We start from the raw sequence: 21008 nt of genomic DNA on the forward strand, positions 1-21008 counted from the left end.
CTATATATATATATATATATATATATATATATATACAGTAATAGGGGGTCAGACCATCTCACAGACTGTGGGGACAGGGTACCTCCTTTTGCAGACATGTAATCTGATTCACATTTTGTTCTGTGTTAAATGTAAAAAAAAAAAAATGTATTAAATTCACCTTTTTTTGGAGGGGGAGGGGTGGTGGGGGGGCCCTTCTTAGATTCTTGCACCTGGGCCCTGTGGTTTCTAGTTGCACCTCTGGTCACGCACAATGACGCGATGATGTCACTGCGCAACTTTATTTAAAACAATTGTCAGTTATAAGTAGATGGGGGCATGCTGCTTAGATTCCTTTCCAATTATATAAATGGTCATGGGGGTAGAGTAAAAAATAAAAAAGTTAAAAAAAAAAATATTAAAAAAAGTGAAAACAAAAATACATGTTCTAAAAATAAACTTGTTTGTTTTTGAAAAATAAATATTGGTTTAAGTATTATAGCTAAATGATCACCGTGTTACCGCAGTGATCACCTAGCTGAGAAATGTAGCATTCCCTTTTACAATACGGACCAATATTATATTTCTAATCCCATGATCACCTGGATAATGTGGTTACAAATTAATAAATGGTAGAGGAATGCTATTTAAAAATAAAAAATAAATAATATATTTATAATCAGTCTTTAAGCGTGCGTGGAAGATGAGTAAAACACCCTCTTTACGCAGCTCTCTCCATCTTTCAAAACTTTTGTATTTTTTTGCAAAAAAAGCTTATTTTTTTGCAATGAAAATTAAATATTTTCTAGCGACAATTACTTTAAAAATATCTATTTATTTTGTAAAGAGAAATAAATAAAAATAATCAATAAATAAAATAAAAAAATCTTTCAACTTTACCGGTTTATGTCTGCAATCAGACAGCTGTAGCCACCTGGGAAATTAAGATACATTAAATAAAGTACACATTTTTGGAAAGTAAACCCTTTGGCGCATCAAATGAAGGGGGTACATGTATTGCTAGCACAAAAATAGACAATGTAATAATAAGTAGAATAAGGCTCTTTGCTAAAAAATAAAATATTTTTTATGCAAAGCACCATATTCCATTAATTTTTGCGCACCTCAATTATGTGCTAGAGAAACATGTAGCCCCTCATTTGATGCGCCAAAGGATGTACTTTCTACAAATGTGTGCTTTGTGTACCATATTTTAGTTTTCCAAGTGGCTAGAACTGTTTAACTGCCGACATGGATATCTTGAAATCGTCTAAATAAAATAACCTTTCAACTTTTATGGGTTATGAATCAGACAGCTGTAGAAACCTGGGAAACTAAGATAAATTAAATAAAGTACACATTTTTGGAAATAAACACCCCTCGCATCAGATGAGGGGCTATATTTTTTGCTAGCACAAAAATAGTCAATGTAATAATAAATGGAATATGGCTCTTTGCTTAGAATTTTTTTTTAAAGTAATGCATCTTATTCCATTAATTGCTGCGCACCCCAAATTCATGCTAGAAATACTAGAATAACTTTCTGCAAATGTACGCTTTGTGTACCATTTTAATTTCTCAGATGTCTAGAACTGTTTAATTGCTGAAAACAGTACAGTAAATAAAAATTCTAAAATGCTGTTTTTGATAATTTATCAAATTGACATGCCTGCAATAAAACAGTGGAAAAAAACAGTGAAATGTTCTTAATTTCTGCTTATTTCAGACAGGTTACCGACAAATATTTATCCACACATCTTTTGATGATAGAGATTAGAAAAATAAAATTACATACTATTATTTATTGAGTCAGGAGTAACAAAATATACTTTTTTCACATTTTACATGCTTTTGAATCTGCTGGGTCTGCTGAAAAAAAGAATATATAGTTTGTATAGTTTATTTGCACAAACTTTACTTCTAAAAGTGTTTAAATGTGAACTGCAACAAAAAGCTCAAAACCAGCTTAGCACACAGGTGGGAAATGTCTTAGCAGTCAAAGGGGATACTAAACCCATTTTTTCTTTTTCTTTCATGATTCAGGTAGAGCATGCAATTTTAAGCCACTTTCTAATTTACTCCTATTATCAATTTTTCTTTGCTCTTTTTCTAGCTATATTTGAAAAAGCAGAACTCTAAGGTTAGGAGCCAGCCCATTTTTGGTTCATCACCTGGGTAGCGCTTGCTGATTTTTGGCTACATTTAGCCACCTATCAGCAAGCGCTACTCAGGGTGCTGAACGAAAATGGGCCAGCTCCTAAGCTTACATTCCTGCTTTTCAAATAAATATACCAAGAGAACGAAGAAAAATTTATAATAGGAGTAAATTATAAAGTTACTTAAATTGCATGCTCTATCTGAATCATTAAATTAAAAAAATGTGGGTTTTTTAATATCCCTTTTAAAAAAACTTGTTTTCTATGGAAAAGTATATTGTAGCGAAAACCATTTACCAGTAAAAGCCATTGGGATTGGGATTACTTGTAAAACACATTCGGCTAGATTACAAGTCTTGCGGTATGAGTAAAAAAGCAGCTCATAACGCTGCTTTTTCACTACCGCTGGTATTACCAGCCTTGAAGGTTTAGGGGCACCGCACACTTTTTTGGCCGTATCGCAAATTAACTTACGCAATTTGCATAAAGTCTTTTTTCAATGGGACTTCCATGGTGCCGGTATTACAAGCTTTTTCTGGGAGGCCAAAAAGTGAGCGGTACAGCCAATCCCGCAAGATTCGTAACGCATTCTAAAGTCAGTAGTTATGAGTTTTACACTACAAAGCTGTAGCATAAAACTCATAAGTAAAGTGTTAAAAAGTATACTAACACCCAAAAACTACCTATTAACCCCTAAACCGAGGCCCTCCCGCATCGCAAACACTAAAATAAAATTATTAACCCCTAATCTGCCCCTCCCGACATCGCCGCCACTATAATAAACATATTAACCCCTAAACCGCCGCACTACTGCATCGCAAACACTAGTTAAATATTATTAACCCCTAATCTGCTGTCCCTAACATCGCCGCAACCTACATTAGTTATTAACCCCTAATCTGCCGCCCCTAATGTCGCCGCCACTATACTAAATTTATTAACCCCTAAACCTAAGTCTAACCCTAACCCTAACCCTAACACCCACTAACTTAAATATAATTAAAATAAATCTAAATAAAAATTACTATCATTACCTAAATTATTCCTATTTAAAACTAAATACTTACCTATAAAATAAACCCTACGCTAGCTACAATATAACTAATAGTTACATTGTATCTAGCTTAGGGTTTATTTTTATTTTACAGGCAAGTTTTGTATTTATTTTAACTAGGTAGACTAGTTAGTAAATAGTTATTAACTATTTACTAACTACCTAGCTAAAATAAATTCAAATTTACCTGTAAAATAAAACCTAACCTGAGTTACACTAACACCTAACCTTACACTACAATTAAATAAATTACCTAAATTAAATACAATTACCTAAATTACAAAAAAACAAAACACTAAATTACACAAAATAAAAAAGACATTATCAGATATTTAAACTAATTACACCTAATCTAATAGCCCTATCAAAATAAAAAAAGTCCCCCCAAAATAAAAAAAAACCTAGCCTAAACTAAACTACCAATAGCCCTTAAAAAGGCCTTTTGCGGGGCATTGACCCAAAGAAATCAGCTCTTTTACCTGTAAAAAAAAAATACAAACAATCCCCCAACAGTAAAACCCACCACCCACACAACCCCCCCCAAATAAAATCCTAACTAAAAAAACCTAAGCTCCCCATTGCCCTGAAAAGGGCATTTGGATGGGCATTGCCCTTTAAAAGAGCATTTAGCTATTTTTCTATTGCCCAAAAGCCCTAATTTAAAACTAAAACCCAACCAATAAACCCTTAAAAAAACCTAACACTAACCCCCGAAGATCCACTTACAGTTTTGAAGACCGGACATCCATCCTCAACGAAGCCGGGAGACGTCCTCAGCGAAGCGGCAAGAAGTCCTCAATGAAGCTGGGAGAGGTCTTCATCCAAGCCAGCAGAAGTAGTCCTACAGATGGGCAGAAGTCTTCATCCAGACGGCATCTTCTATCTTCATCCATCCGGTGTGGAGCAGGTCCATCTTCAAGACATCCGGCGCGGAGCATGCTCTTCAAACGAAGTCTTCTTCTCGAATGAATGTTTCTTTAAGTGACGTTATCCAAGAGGTCTTCATCCAAGCCAGCAGAAGTAGTCCTACAGATGGGCAGAAGTCTTCATCCAGACGGCATCTTCTATCTTCATCCATCCGGTGTGGAGCAGGTCCATCTTCAAGACATCCGGCGCGGAACATGCTCTTCAAACGAAGTCTTCTTCTCGAATGAATGTTTCTTTAAGTGACGTTATCCAAGATGGCATCTCTTGAATGCCGATTGGCTGATAGAATTCTATCAGACAATCGTAATTAAAGGTGAAAAAATCCTATTGGCTGATGCAATCAGCCAGTAGGATTGAGCTTCAATCCTATTGGCTGGTCCAATCCCTTAAAAAAAAATGGGCAGAAGTCTTCATCAAGACGGCATCTTCTATCTTCATCCATCTGGCACAGAGCGGGTCCATCTTCAAGACATCTGGCGCGGTTGTTTGTATTTTTTCTTACAGGTAAAAGAGCTGATTTCTTTGGGGCAATGCCCTGCAAAAGGCCCTTTTAAGGGCTATTGGTAGTTTAGTTTAGGCTAGGGTTTTTTTTTATCTTGGGGGGGCTTTTTTTATTTTGATAGGGCTATTAGATTAGGTGTAATTGGTTTTCATATCTGATCATTTCTTTTTTTATTTTATGTAATTTAGTGTTTGTTTGTTTTTGTAATTTAGTTAATTGTATTTAATTTAGGTAATTTATTTAATTGTAGTGTAAGGTTAGGTGTTAGTGTAACTCAGGTTAGGTTTTATTTTACAGGTAAATTTGTATTTATTTTAGCTAGGTAGTTAGTAAATAGTTAATAACTATTTAGTAACTATTCTACCTAGTTAAAATAAATACAAACTTGCCTGTAAAATAAAAATAAACCCTAAGCTAGATACAATGTAACTATTAGTTATATTGTAGCTATTTTAGAATTTATTTTATAGGTAAGTATTTAGTTTTAAATAGGAATTATTTAGGTAATGGTAGTAGGTTTTATTTAGATTTATTTTAATTATATTTAAGTTAGGGGGTGTTAGGGTTAGGGTTAGACTTAGGTTTAGGGGTTAATAACTTTAGTATAGTGGCGGCAACGTTGGGGGCGGCAGATTAGGGGTTAATAACTGTAATGTAGGTTGCGGCGATGTTAGGGACAGCAGATTAGGGGTTAATAATATTTAACTAGTGTTTGTGAGGCGGAAGTGCGGTGGTTTAGGGGTTAATATGTTTATTATAGTGGTGGCGATGTCCGGAGCGGCAGATTAGGGGTTAATAAATATTAATGTAGGTGTCAGCGATGTTGGGGGCAGCAGATTAGGGGTTAATAAGTGTAAGATTAGGGGTGTTTAGACTCGGGGTTCATGTTAGGGTGTTAGGTGTAAACATAAAATTTGTTTCCCCATAGGAATCAATGGGGCTGCGTTACGGAGCTTTACGCTGCTTTATTGCAGGTGTTAGACTTTTTTTCAGCCGGTTCTCCCCATTGATGTCTATGGGGAAATCGTGCACGAGCACGTATAACCAGCTCACCGCTGACTTAAGCAGCGCTGGTATTGGAGTGCGGTATGGAGCTCAATTTTGCTCTATGCTCACTTCTTGCCTGTTAACACCGGATATATGAAAACCTGTAATACCAGCGCTGTAGGTAAGTGAGCGGTTACAATAACGTGCAAGTTAGTACCTACCGCACCCCATATAACGCAAAACTCATAATCTAGCCGATTGACAATAGTGGCTTAAACCTCAATATCGAGAGCCGATATTGGGTAGATTGTGAATGAGGCCATAGTTAGGGTTAATAATACAAAAAATACATGCAGATTAGATCCTGACATTCTTGCGTTAGATATATTTAAAAAAAGAAAAGAAAATTATATATATATACACACAGATATGAATCATGTTATTATTTTACATGTAACACAATTAAAATATGTTAATATAATCAATATTCAGCAAAGGATATCTTTAAAGTATAATTTTAGTATCACTTACAGATGGTTTCACTCATCATCCTCAGTTCTAATTCTGTGTTACACCCTCAGGCAAGGGCTGTGTGCATGACTTAATTAAAATATGCAAAAAGAACATGGAGAATTTTAACAGGCAGTAATGCGTAAGTAATGATTTATTTGTATGCAGTTTGTGTGTTATATGATATATATCTTTTTAAATGATATATATTTATGTGTATATATAAATTTTTATATATATATATATATATATATATATATATATATATATATATATATATATAACACCCCTGTTAAAATGTCAGGTTTCTGTAATGTAAAAAAATGAGACAAAGATAAATAATTTTAGAACTTTGTCCACCTTTAATGTGACCTATAAACTCAATTGAAAAACAAACTGAAATCTTTTAGGAGGATGGAAGTAAAAAACTAAAATAATATGGATGCATAAGTGTGAACACCCTTTTATAACTGGGGATGTAGCTGTGCTCAGAATTAAGCAATCACATTTAAAATCATGTTAAATAGGAGTCAGTACACGACTGCCAGCATTTAAAGTGCCTCTGATTAACCCCAAATAAAGTTCAGCTGCTCTAGTAGGTCTTTCCTGACATTTTCTTAGTCACATCCTACAGCAAAAGCCATGGTCCACATAGAGCTTCCAAAGCATCAGAGGGATCTCATTGTTAAAAGGTATCAGTCAGTAGAAGGGTACAAAAGAATGTCCAAGGCATTAGATATACCATGGAACACAGTGAAGACAGTCATCATAAAGTGGATAAAATATGGTGCAACCAGGAACTGGACGTCCCTCCAAAATTCATGAAAAGATGAGAAGAAAACTGGTCTGGGAGGCTGCCAAGAGGCCTACAGCAACATAAAAGGATCTGCAAGAATATCTGGCAAGTACTGGCTGTGTGGTATATGTGACAACAATCTCCCGTATTCTTCATATGTCTGGGCTATGGGGTAGAGTGGCAAGACTAAGCCTTTTCTTACGAAGAAAAACATCCAAGGCTAAATTTTGCAAAAACACATCTGAAGTCTCCCAAAAGCATGTGGGAAAGGTGTTATGGTCTGATGAAACCAAGGTTGAACTTTTTTGCCATAATTCCAAAAGATATGTTTGGCACAAAAACAACACTGCACATCACCAAAAGAACACCATACCCACAGTGACGTATGGTGGTGGCAGCATTATGCTTTGGAGCAGTTTTTCTTCAGCTGGAACTGTGGCCTTAGTCAAGGTAGAGGGAATTATGAACAGTTCCAAATATTAGTCAATATTGGCACAAAACCTGCTAGAAAGCTGAACATGAAGAGGAACTTCATCTTTCAGCATGACAACGACCCAAAGCATACATCCAAATCAACAAAGAAATGGCTTCACCAGAAGAAGATTAAAGTTTTGGAATGGCCCAGTCAGACCCCAGACCTGAATCTGATTGAAAATCTGTGGGGTTATCTGACGAGGGCTGTGCACAGGAAATGCCCTCGCAATCTGACAGATTTGGAGTGTTTTTGTAAAGAAGAGTGGGCAAATTTTGTCAAGTCAAGATGTGCCATGCTGATAGACTCATACCCAAAAAGACTGAGTACTGTAATAAAATCAAAAGGTGCTTCAACAAAGTATTAGTTTAATAGTTTATGCAACTATATTATTTTATTATTTTATTTTTACTTCCCTCCACCTAAAAGATTTCAGTTTGTTTTTCAATTGAGTTGTACCGTTTATAGGTCACATTAAAGGTGGAAAAAGTTCTGAAATGAGTTATCTTTGTCTCATTTTTTTACATCACAGAAACCTGACATTTTAACAGGGGTGTGTAGACTTTTTATATCCACTATATACTGTATATACACTTAGAGAGAAGCGCACTCTCGGTAATGAACAACCAGCTCAATAGCTTGTTAGCCTGTTCTATGGCGATTTACCACCTGGGTGCAGCCTATTTTTAGCCCGCTAATGCTTTTCACAGACAAGAACTTTCCTGTAGTATATCAGTCTGACCCTGAATATTAAAGTCAGTCCAGCACCAAAATACCAGGCAATTCCCTTCTGAACAAGGAACACGGTTTCGTCAGTGAGGTATAGCCAGACATGGACGCCTTGCTCAGTGTAATTAGAGGAATATTGCCACATCTCACTGATGAGGTTGTGTTCCTTGTTCAGAGAGGATCATCTGGGGTTATCGTGTTCCTTGCTCTGGGGGGGCATCAGCTGGTATTTTGGTGCTGGACTGACCTTCATAGGCGGGATCAGACTGATATACTACAGGAAAATTCTTCTCTGTGAAAACATCACTGGGCTAAAAAAGGCTGCACCCAGGTGGTAAATCGCCATAGAACAAGTAATTGAGCTGGTTGTTCTTTCCTGAGAGTGTGCTTCTCTGTGTGTGTGTGTGTGTGTGTGTGTATGTGTGTGTATATATATATATATATATATATATATATATATATATATATATATATATTTATATCTTAAAAGTTATATAAAATGGAGCATGTCAAAGTATATTAAAGTCCTTTTTTAATAGATACTCTTGTGCAGAATAAACCAACATTTTTCTGCAGGAGTTACCTCTGTCAGCCAGTGAACAATAGAGCAATAGTACTCTGCTATACCCAATTATGCCCCATGACTCCACTATACACAATCATGCACTTTTCTTCAGATTTAAACAGCTTTACTTAAACTTTTTATGCAAAATAAAAAAATCACTTTAACATTTTTTAAATATATTTTTAGTGCAATTTCACTTTAAGTCTAGAAAGTTAAGTGGTATAAACATTTTGCTGAACATTTAATCTCAGAGTGTTGATACATTTAAAGCTTGCCATTTTAACAATTATGGTGTACTAACACATCTTTTAAAATAAGTTACCATACATAATGATAGATTACATTTTAATCTAAACCCCGACCAGTGCAATTAACTCATTCTGTTTATATAATGAATTTTAAATAAAGAAAAGTTAATTAAAATTTAAACCCTATTGCTTAAGCTTTCACTTGTATTTTGTTTAAAGGTGTGACTTCATGATTTTTGTGATATGATTATTTAAAGGGACATTCCAGCCAAAATTTGAATCCACATGGATGCATTTCAGTTTTGAAAAGAAGCATTTTTGTAATATACATGTATCAGCAAAAATACTTCTAATAAAAGCTATAGCTGTTCCAAAAGGGTATCTTAGTATGCACCGGGAACCAGCATTTTAAAGACAGAACTTGTTTAGAAAGCCTAAGGTGCTTGTACCATCTGGTAATGACTCAATTTGTTAATTGCTGACATGATACAAGAGCCACTGGCGATCTGAACAGCTTCAGTATTTAAAATGCTGGTGCACTGAGAATATCTAGCTATGCTTCACATGCACGTGCAGAGAAAATTTTAACACTAAAACGGTGATAACTTTTACTAGAAGCATTTTTGCCAATAGATGTACATAGCAAATATGTTACTATTCAAAGATGTAATTTATGTACGTGTATTTAAATTTTGACCGGAATTTCCCTTTAACTGTATATTTCATGTACTCACAGTAGTGAAAGCAACTCATGGGGATCTGCTAAGCTGAGGACTTTTAAATTCAGTAGAATTTCATAATCAGCAAATGCAAAATAAAAAGACAATACAATAACACTTAGGACACAATTCTCTAAATTTTCATCCATACTGTGAGGTCCCTTAAATAATTTTATAAAGGCAGCTTGAGAGCTGTTTATCTTGCAATGCAGATTCTGGATAGGGATGGGCAAATGTTGGTGAAAGTGCAATTAGTTTGGTAGAACAAATAGTCCAGTGGACATTTGTTTTAGACATTCAAATATTGATAAGAATTGGAAATCCATTAAAGTTCGGTAATCGAATGGTTTTTCTGGTTTTCAAATGTTACTTTTGTTTTCGAATGTTCATAATTAGATCGAATATCCACATTCGTTGAAATTTTGAATTTAACATTTGATTTAACAAATACTATTCAGGAGTTCAATAGTTCATGTGGTAGGTAATTTAGTAAGTTGATACATAATAGATACAAACATATTAATACAAATTTTTCTTTATATTGCATAATTTGAATATTACATTTAAAGAGAGCATAAGAAATACTATTATAAATATATTGATTCAAATGTTTCTAATTTGTAGTTTGCATAATTCAATTCAAATTATACAATATTCAAATTAAAAACATTTTAATTGAATATTACATTTAAAGATAGCATTACAGGTGAAACACGAAAAATTAGAATATCGCGCAAAAGTTCATTTATTTCCCTAATGCAACTTAAAAGGTGAAACTAATATATGAGATAGACTCATTACATGCAAAGCAAGATAGTTCAAGCCGTGATTTGCCATAATTGTGATGATTATGGTTCACAGCTCATGAAAACCCCAAATCCACAATCTCAGAAAATTAGAATATTGTGAAAAGGTGCAATATTCTAGGTTCAAAGTGTCTCACTCTAATCAGCTAATTAAGCCATAACACCTGCAAAGGGTTCCTGAGCCTTTACATTGTCTCTCAGTCTGGTTCAGTAGGAATCACAATCATGGGAAAGACTGCTGACCTGATAGTTGTTCAGAAAACCATCATTGACACCCTCCATAAGGAGGGAAAGCCTCAAAAGGTAATTGCAAAAGAAGTTGGATGTTCCCAAAGTGCTGTATCAAAGCACTTTAATAGAAAGTTATGTGGAAGGGGAAAGTGTGGAAGAAAAAGGTGCACAAGCAGCAGGGATGACTGCAGCCTGAAGACGATTGTCAGGAAAAGGCCATTCAAAAGTGTTGGATACTTTCACAAGTGCCACCTCACACAGACGGATCCTGGACATGGGCTTCAAATGTCGTATTTATCTTGTCAAGCCACTCCTGAACAACAAACAACTTCAGAAGCGTCTTACCTGGGCTAAAGAAAAACAGACCTGGTCTGTTGCTCAGTGGTCCAAAGTCCTCTTTTCTGATGAGAGCAAATTTTGCATCTCATTTGGAAACCAAGGACCCAGAGTATGGAGGAAGAATGGAGAGGCACACAATGCAAGATGCTTGAAGTCCAGTGTGAAGTTTCTACAGTCTGTGTTGATTTGGGGAGCCATGTCATCTGCTGGTGTTGGTCCACTGTGCTTTATTAAGTCCAGGGTCAACGCAGCCATTTACCAGGAGATTTTGGAGCACTTCATGCTTCCTTTCACAGACGAGCTCTATGGGGATGCTGACTTCATTTTCCATCAGGACTTGGCACCTGCCCACACTGCCAAAACCACCAAAACCTGGTTCAATGACCGTGGGATAACTGTGCTTGATTGGCCAGCAAACTCGCCTGACCTGAACCCCATAGAGAATCTATGGGGCATTGCCAAGAGAAAGATGAGAGACATGAGAACAAACAATGCAGAAGAGCTGAAGGCAGCTATTGAAGCATCCTGGTCTTCCATAACACCTCAGCAGTGCCACAGGCTGATAGCTTCCATGCCACACCGCATTGAGGCAGTAATTGCTGCAAAAGGGGCCCAAACAAAGTACTGAGTACATACAGTATGCATGCTTATACTTTTCAGAGGTCCGATATTGTTCTACAGGTATGTACAATCCTTGTTTTATTGATTGCATGTAATATTCTAATTTTCTGAGTGTGGATTTGGGGTTTTCATGAGTTGTAAGCTATAATCATCACAATTATGACAAATCACGGCTTGAACTATCTTGCTTTGCATGTAATGAGTCTATCTCATATATTAGTTTCACCTTTTAAGTTGCATTAGTGAAATAAATTAACTTTTGCACGATATTCTAATTTTTCGAGTTTCACCTGTATAATGTTAGAACGTTGTACAAATATATGAAATTCAAAATTAACAAACAAATGTGTTAAAATTTGTTTCATTTTTCGATTGTTAGTTCTGGGTGTGAAGAGGAGACACATGCTTTACAATATAATGCTAAAAAAAACTTAATGTTTTTTTGTGATTTCTCTCTCCTCTGGTGAGTTTTTCATAATCAGGCCCCCAATTTGAAAATGTTTTTATTTTTTTCTACCAAAGTTACTTAAATTTCACTACACCATGTATCATGTGACAGCCATAAATCAATCTCAAAATGCATATATGTGTAATACTGTGAACTCTTGCACATTCTCAGTGGGAGCTCGTGCTTCAGAAAGTGTGAATATAACAAGAATGTGCATATTATCATAACAGAAGTAATTTTCACTTTAGTGTCCCTTTTAGTAGGAGTAGAACTGGAAGCTCATACTAAGGTTGATGTAAAATGATTGTCAGGACCAAGCTCATGATCAAAGTAAACTCTTAATTAAAAACAACCTGAGAAAAGGCTTAATAATCTCATAGTCAGGAATGGACCTGATTGATAATAGAAGCAAGGACTTGGTAATGCTCATATTCATAAACATATCAAGAGATCTACCTGAGAGCTACAGGACAGAATTTTGGATACTTGTAGTCAGGAACTAGCAAGTGTAAGATCATCAGAACTGCAGAACAAGTTCTGGATTGGATAGTTAAAAGGGATATTAAACAATATGACATTGTAATACAAATGTTTAAGTGTCCATAGTTAAAAATATTTTCAATATACTTTAATTATATTTTGTTCCCTTTCCTTTTAACTTAAAGGGACAGTCTACTTGATTTTTGTTTATTGTTTAAAAAGATAGATAACACCTTTACTACCAATTTCCCTGCTTTGCATTATCATTTTGTTATATTAAAGGGATTTGAAACCCAAAATTTTTCATTCATAATTCAGATACAGCTAACAATTTTGAAAATGTTTCCAATTTAGTTCTATTATCAAATTTGCTTTGTTCTCACGTTATTCCTTGTTGAAGAAATATCTAGATAGATAGCATGCACATGACTGGAGCACTACACGACAGGAAATAGCCTAACCTTAAACGTTCCCTTGGTAGTTACACTCCTGGACCTGCCAAGAGAGCAGTTCTATCTCCCTTGCCACTGAAATATTCCTTTAACCAATTTATTATTTAAGCTCAACATACTTTCCTTGGTAGCATGGCTGGCAGTTTTTGATATCAAGCTGTTAGTGTTTGTGAAGGCATGGCGGACACTGGTGAACTTATCTTCACTGCACTAAAGTGTCTCACCTACCTATCTGGAGAAATTTGGCAACCTTATTGATCATCTTACCTTGGCTGAGGCTGGAAAATTATCCAGCAAAGCTGCATGTTGTGCAAGGAGCAAGCTACTACCTACCCTGATCCTTGAAGTGTTTGAGGTTATATCTACTGGAGCAATGGAAGATGAAGGTGTTGCTGAGATCTGTAAACCTACCCTTCCCACAGTATTAACCAGATCTTCTATTGCCATACCTGCCGGCATACAGGAGAAACCCCACTTGAAGGAGAGCTCTCCTGGGAAAGGACAGAGGGAGGGTTGGGCCTTCAACGAATATAGCTGCTGAAGAACTTTTTTTCCTTTAGTCCAACCAGTGTGGAGATTAGGAGTGCTGAGATCGCTACTTCTGCCATCGGAGCCACAGCAGACTGGCTCGAAGACCACATACCTGAAATAACCAGCAGAAAGAAGCCATTCTGTTTTCTTCCTGTATATATGAAGGCAAAGGCCCGTAAATTGGTAGTGAGGCAGAAGGTCAAACACTTCACATGGTGACTGAGGGCAAGCGGATTAGGAAAACCCACAAGCAAGCATGACAACATCAAATTATTTACTTGGATCTGCAGTATTGGGTGTTGAGGAATTATGAGAAGTGAATTAGCTAAGTAATTTTGCCATGGTGGTAGAAACATTTCCGTTACTTCCTAGATCCCCTTCCATAGCCTATATATCCTACCTTAATGCTGTCTTTTCGGTCACTGTAGACATTATTTTCACCTTGATGTAATCTATAAACTAATGGACACTAACAATATAAGATATAGTGAACATGCAAAATGTTTTTTGTTGTTGTTTTTGTGCTGCCTTACATGTAGGACACGTATACATTCTGGCTTCTATCTATTACTATACTCATCTCTCCTGAGTTGAAGTAAATGTTTTTACAAACAAAATTCACCAGGTAAGGGTATCATGTATACAGCAGCTTTTCATGTCGCAGCCAATAAACATATGTTAAACGCTTAAACCCTGGAGCTGTGTTCTATCCCCTTTACCCTCAGCAGAAAACAGGGAGCAAATGGCCAACAGACAATAGTATGCTTTACCTCTGTCTGCGACGTCTTTGGCGTTATTCACAATATGCATGCCTTGGTTCAGTCACCATTCGCTGACTTCACGTTGAAGATGACAGAAGGAGACCTACAGGAACAGAACCCTTACCCGGACTCTCCAAGAAGGGATGACAAATGATCCAACTCTAAGTCTGGTAACTTAAATCCATACACGAAAAGGAGGTAGAGTCTGATCAAATAAAATGAGCTTTTATTGTGCAGTTTAAAACAGGGAATACACACACAAACAGGAGCAAACAGAACTGGCGCAGCACCAACTGGCTTACGCGTTTCAGCTGTTTGCCGCAATCGAAACGCGTAAGATGGTTGGTGCTGCACCAGTTCTGTTTGGTCCTGTTTGTGTGTGCATTCCCTGTTTTAAACTGCACAATAAAAGCTCATTTTTATTCGATCAGACTCTACCTCCTTTTCGTGTATGGGTTTGCAGCTTACAGAACATAAGAAGACTATTACCTTAGGTGCATTCCGCCACCTTTTACATAAATATATACCTTTGCTTTGTGAGCTGAGAGGCTACCTATATATAGGCCCCAATTTATCAAAGTCTGGCGGACCTGATCCGACAGTGCGGATTAGGTCCGCCAGACCTCGCTGGATATGGCGAGCAATACGCTCGCCGTATTCAGCATTGCACCAGCAACGCCACCCCCTGCAGACTCGCGGCCAATGGGCCGCCAGCAGGGGGTGTCAATCAACCCGATCGTACTCAATAGGGTTGATTTCCGGTGATGTCTGTCCGCCTGCTCTGAGCAGGCGGGCAGGTTATGGAGCAGCAGTCTTTGTGACCGCTGCTTCATAACTGCTGTTTCTAGCGAGCCTGCAGGCTCGCCAGAAACACGGGGCATCAAGCCCCGTTCGGAGCTTGATAGATAGGCCCCATTTTGTTAAGCTTTATGTAAATTTCTCAGGCCGAATACAATCTAGCCTTGTACAGAAACTAAAGAGCTTCTTAAGCCTTAGTTTACCCTAGTTAAATGAATTCTAATTTTTCTAAATGTTGCTGGCACTCTCAATGTAATATACCTGTTAATGGTTATTATTATGTATATATAAATTAGTTACTTGGAAAATCCTCTTTAAAGGGACAGTCTAGTCAAAATTAAATTTTCATAATTCAGATAGAGCATGCAATTTTAAGCAATTTTTCCATTTACATTTATCATCAAATTTGCTTTGTTCTCTTGGTATTCTAATTTCTAAGCCGTTGGAGGCCGCCTCTTATCTCAGTGCATTTTGACTGTTTTTCACAGTTAGACACTGCTAGTTCATGTGTGCAATATAGATAACATTGTGTTAACTCCTTTGGAGTTATTTATGATTCAGCACTGATTGGCTAAAATGCATAACTGTCAAAAGAACTGAGATAAGGGGGCAGTCTGCAGAGGCTTAGATACAAGGTAATCACAGAGGTAAAAAGGGAATTAATATAACAGTGTGGGTTAAGAAAATGGGGAATGGGCAATAAAGGGATTATCTATCTTTTTAAACAATAACAATTTTGGAGTAGACTGTTCATATTGTTTATTTAGTCAACTTCTGTGTCTTCTCACTCTATGGAGCTGTCTGGGCATACCTTCTCTAAGAACTTATTGAGCAAAAGTTACACTTTAAGTTTGGAGCCACCCACCTGACTTTTTTTTGTTAGGTCTACTTTAAAGGGATATGAAACCCAATATTTTTCTTTCATGACTCAGATAGAGTATGCAATTTTAAACAACTTTCTAATATACTTCTATTATCAATTGTTCTTCCTTCTCTTGGTATCTTTTGTTGAAAAGCAGGGACATTTGCTTAGGAGCCAGCCCATTTCTGGAGCACTATATGGCAGCAGTTTTGCAAGAATCTTATCCATTTGCAAGAGCACTAGATGGCAGCATTATTTCCTGCTATGTAGTGCCCCAGATGCCTACCTAGATATCTCTTCAACACAGAATATCATGGGAATTAAGCAAATTTGATAATAGAAGTAAATTGTAAAAAATAAAAATTGTATGCTCTGCCTGAATCACAAAAGAAAAGGTTTGGGTTTCATATCTCTTTAATTTAATAGGACATTTAGGCGTTCCCATTAGAGTTCAACAACAGTGATTATGTACTGTATATAGGTTATATTTGATCACAATGATATAATGCACATTGCATACAGAAAGAGAAGCAATCTGCCAGGAATGAACAACAGCACAATATCTTGTTCTACGGCCTGGTTACCACCTGGGAGTAGCTTCTTTTAGCCCATTTGTGCTTTTCCCAAAGCAAAACTTTCCTGAAGTATATCTGTCTGCTCCCGCCTAACAAGATCAGTCCAACCCCGAAATATCAGGCAATTCTCCTCTGAATCAGGAAAATGGCAACTCCAGACAATAGTTTTGGCTCATAGGGCAAGGAGTCCATGGGGCCGAAACTATCAGGGTCGCCGGAAACAGCAGTTATGAAGCAGCGGTCTAAAGACCGCTGCTCCATAACTTGTCTGCCTGCTCTGAGGCTACAGACATCAATCCACCCAATCCTATACGATTGGGCTGATTGACACCCCCTGGCCGCGAATCTGCAGGGGGCGGCATTGCACAAGAACTGCTTGTGCAATGATAAATGCCGACAGCGTATGCTGTCTGCATTTATCGATGTACGGCGGATATGATACACTACATCGTATCATGTCCACTCGCACTTTAATAAATAGGCCCCCATGTCTGGTTCCCCCATCACCCTTAGGGTGACCTCTTAGCCTGTCTTACCATAGACCTGTAACCAATTCTTGCTTGCTTTTGTACATTTAGTTTGTGCACTTTTACTATCATAAGGTATGTTATTGTAACCTCAATAAAAAGAAAAATTAAAACAAAATTGCTCTAAAAATGTATGTATAGTTGATATATGATTTAAGATAATTCTTGTTTTTTTATGTTACCATAAATTGACTGCAAAAGTTGTAGCACTGGTAATGCTGTGCACTGAACTCACAGGTAGGATTTAAAATTTGCATAAGGACCCTACAATGTTTCGATCAAACAGGTGTGACTAGTTGTTTGGGTTGTCAGTTTGGGTATTAAAAAGGACCCCCTCAATGTATTAGAAATGTATTATGTGTATATTGTAACAACTTGTTAACTTATATATCCAACAACAGTTCTCTCTATTGCCCACAGGAACATCGAAGATCTGAACGAGCAGAGCAGCAGAGATACAGGACAGAAAAGGAGCGGGAGAGACAGGCCAGAATGGCTGTGAGTTACTGTACTGTTAAAGGGACCTTAAAGGGACATTCCAGCCAAATTAGAATCTCCATGGATGTATTTCAGTTTTGAATAGAAGCATTTTTGTAATATACACGTAGCAAAAGTGCTTCTAAAAAAAGCTATAGCTGTTTCAAAAGTGTATTTAAGTATGCACCGTGCACTAGCATTTTAAACACAGCACTTGCTCAGCGAGCCTAAGGTGCTTGTACTATCTGGCAATGACTCCATTTGTTAATTGCTGACATGATGCAAGCCCCACTAGCACTCTGAGCAGCTGCAATATTTAAAAAGCTGGTGTATTGAGAATATCTAGCTATGCATAATTTAAATGCACAGAAAAAAATCTAAATCATAACTTTTACTAGAAGCAGTTTTGCTAATACATGTACAACAATGCAGGGCCCTCTACCCATTTGTCTCCTATAAACACTACCATTGAATATTATAGCTATGTTTAAAGGGCTGCAAAATCTGTTGGCGCTCTACAAATAACTATTAATAATATTAATAATAATAATGTTATTTATTTATTTAATCTGCTTTTGTTGTAAAATACCTTGGAAAAGTAAGCTAATTCTACGCCCTCCAGACATGCTGGAGTTCCCCCTAACATATATGGTGACATTCACCTGAACCTGCAAAATTCTACATAGTGATTGGTTAGTTCAGAGCACAAGCTCACATCTCTCCATAATTAGCCACAGCAAAGGAGACTAGAAACATTCGGCTAGATTACAAGTTTTGCGTTATGAGCGTCTCGGTGCTAACTTGCAAGTTATTGTCACCGCTCACCTCCCTATAGCGCTGCTATTACAGGTTTTCATAAACCCGGCGTTAGCAGGCAATAAGTGAGCGTTGAGCAAAAATGAGCTCCATACCGCACTCAAATACCAGCGCTGCTGTGAGCTGGTTCTACGTGCTCGTGCACAATTTCCCCATAGACATCAATGGAAAGAGCCGGCTGAAAAAAAGCCTAACACCTGCAATAAAGCAGCGTAAAGCTCCGTAACGCAGCCCCATTGATAGTGTGCGGGAGGGCCTCGGTTTAGGGGTTAATAGGTAGTTTATGGGTGTTAGTGTACTTTGTAACACTTTAGTTATGAGTTTTATGTTACAGCTTTGTAGCGTAAAACTCATAACTACTGACTTTCAGTTTACAGTACGGATCTTGACGGTATGGGCTGTACAGCTCACTTTTTGGCCGGACAGGCAAACTTGTAATACCGGCGCTATGGAAGTCCCATTGAAAAAGGACTTTTTGAAAGCTGCGGTAGTTACATTGCGTTACGGCCAAAAAAGTGTGCGGTACAGCTGTACCTGCAAAACTCGTAATACCAGCAGTAGTGAAAAAGAGACATAACGCGGCTTTTTCACCCATAACACAAAACTCATTATCTAGCCGATTGTTTCTACCAGGCTTTTCAAGAGCATATCTTGTAATTTTTTTGCAATGCAATGCTTAATTGTTAAAGGGACACTGAACCCACATTTTTTTCTTTTGTGATTCAGATAGAGCATTAAATTGTAAGCATCTTTCTAATTTACTCCTATTATCAAATTTTCTTCATTCTCTTGGAATCTTTATTTGAAATGCAAGAATGTAAGTTTAGGTGCCGGCCCATTTTTGGTGAACAACCTGGGTTGTCCTTGCTGATTGGTGGATAAATTCATCCACCAATAAAAAAATGCTGTCCAGAGACTGAACCTAAAAAAAAGCTTAGATGCCTTATTTTTCAAATAAAGATAGCAAGAGAACGAAGTAAATTAGAAAGTTGATTAAAATTGCCTGCTCTATCTGAATCACGAAAGAAAAAAAATTTGGTTCAGTGCCCCTTTAATAAAAGATATTAGTTTAGTGTCCCTTTAAATTCCAGATTTCTAAATGTAAATGCATCTCTCCATATAAGCACCACCTACTACATATAATACACATGTTCAGTGTTTGTGTTTTACATAAAATTGATATAATTTTAGAGGAACAATACTAAACAACTAGTAATCTTCACTCTTCTGGATATTATAAGGAAGAAAAAATGAGGAAAGAGGAAGAAGAGGCGAAAAAACGTGCTGACGATGATGCCAAAAAAAAGAAAGTCTTGTCCAACATGGGGGCCCATTTTGGGGGCTACCTTGCAAAGGTAATCTATTTTCTTACTTATATTAATTATGTACTTTAAACAATAATGTAATTCCTAGATTCCAATTTTTCTGTTATTTCCTTCCTGTATTTGTTTCCCCCCCCTTGCAAAAATCACGTTTTTTTTTAATCCAGTATTTCAGTCCTGCCGTGACTCATATCACAAATTCATTACAACCTTAGATCGAAGCAAATGATAAGTATTGCAATATATTCTTATATCCAGCAAGTACAAAGAACAATATTATGCATAATATGTGGATGTATACAGCATGTGCATAACAAGCTAAGATGTTAACCCATCAATTATCAACTGAATATGCTAAAACTGTTATATATATACTGTATATAACAATCATATATCAACAGAAAAGAATATGATCTCAAGTCTTAGAGATACATTTTAAAGACAGGGAATAAAACACTCTTTTATTTTATTCAAAACCTCCTATTTATTCATACAGAGTGCTGTATTCCCTGTCCTATTCTTTTCTGTTGATATATGCTTGATTGATTTGTATATGGGTATGAACCAATAAGAAGCTATCTTGCTATATCTTTCTTCTATATAAAAAGCTTCTATATAAAAATCTATATATAAAATTTTAAACTAACACTTCATATATATATATATATATATATATATATATATATATATATATATATATAAAGTGTTAGTTTAAAATTTTATTGTATATAATAATAATAGCAATAATATTAATAGTATAGTTCATAAGTTTCCTATGGCAATTTTTATTATTTTAAGGGGCATGAAAATGCAAAAAGAAAATACTCAAATGTGTTAGAGCATTTTATTATTATACTGTTCAACATAATAAAAGTTAGCTCAAGAGCAGCAACTTAAAGGGGCGCTAAAGTCAAAATTAAAATTTAATCATTCAGATAGAGCACGCAGTTTTAAGAGACTTTTCAATGTGCTTCCATTATCAGATTGTGCACAATCGATTTATATGCCCAGTTTCTGCGGCACCAGCTCTTACTGAGCATGTGCAAGAGTTCACAGTGTATACTGTACATATATGAATCTGTGATTGGCTGATGACTGTCACATCATACAGGGGGCCAGCAAATTGAAATACATTTTGAAATAGGTCAGAATTTTTTTTACTGCTTATTTAAATTTCAGACTAAAGGGATATGAAACCCAATTGTTTTTTTTTTCTTTCGTGATTCAGATAGAGCATGCCATTTTAAACAACTTTACAATTTACTTCTATTAGCAATTTTTCTTTGTTCTCTTGGTATCTTCTGTTGAAAAGCAGGGA

General features: G+C 36.4%; 1 protein-coding gene across 1 annotated transcript in view; it reads left to right on the forward strand.

The window, feature by feature from the left end:
- TNNT1 (troponin T1, slow skeletal type) overlaps positions 1-21008 on the forward strand; it is a 106371-nt gene that overhangs the window by 58553 nt on the left and 26810 nt on the right. The window contains exons 9-10 of the mRNA XM_053691043.1: positions 17496-17573; positions 19610-19723. Coding sequence (XP_053547018.1) covers positions 17496-17573; positions 19610-19723 — 192 coding nt within the window. The remainder of the gene's footprint in view (positions 1-17495; positions 17574-19609; positions 19724-21008) is intronic.

This window comes from Bombina bombina, chromosome 8 (genome assembly GCF_027579735.1).
Source record: "Bombina bombina isolate aBomBom1 chromosome 8, aBomBom1.pri, whole genome shotgun sequence".
In the NCBI taxonomy this organism is placed as follows: Eukaryota; Metazoa; Chordata; class Amphibia; order Anura; family Bombinatoridae; genus Bombina; species Bombina bombina.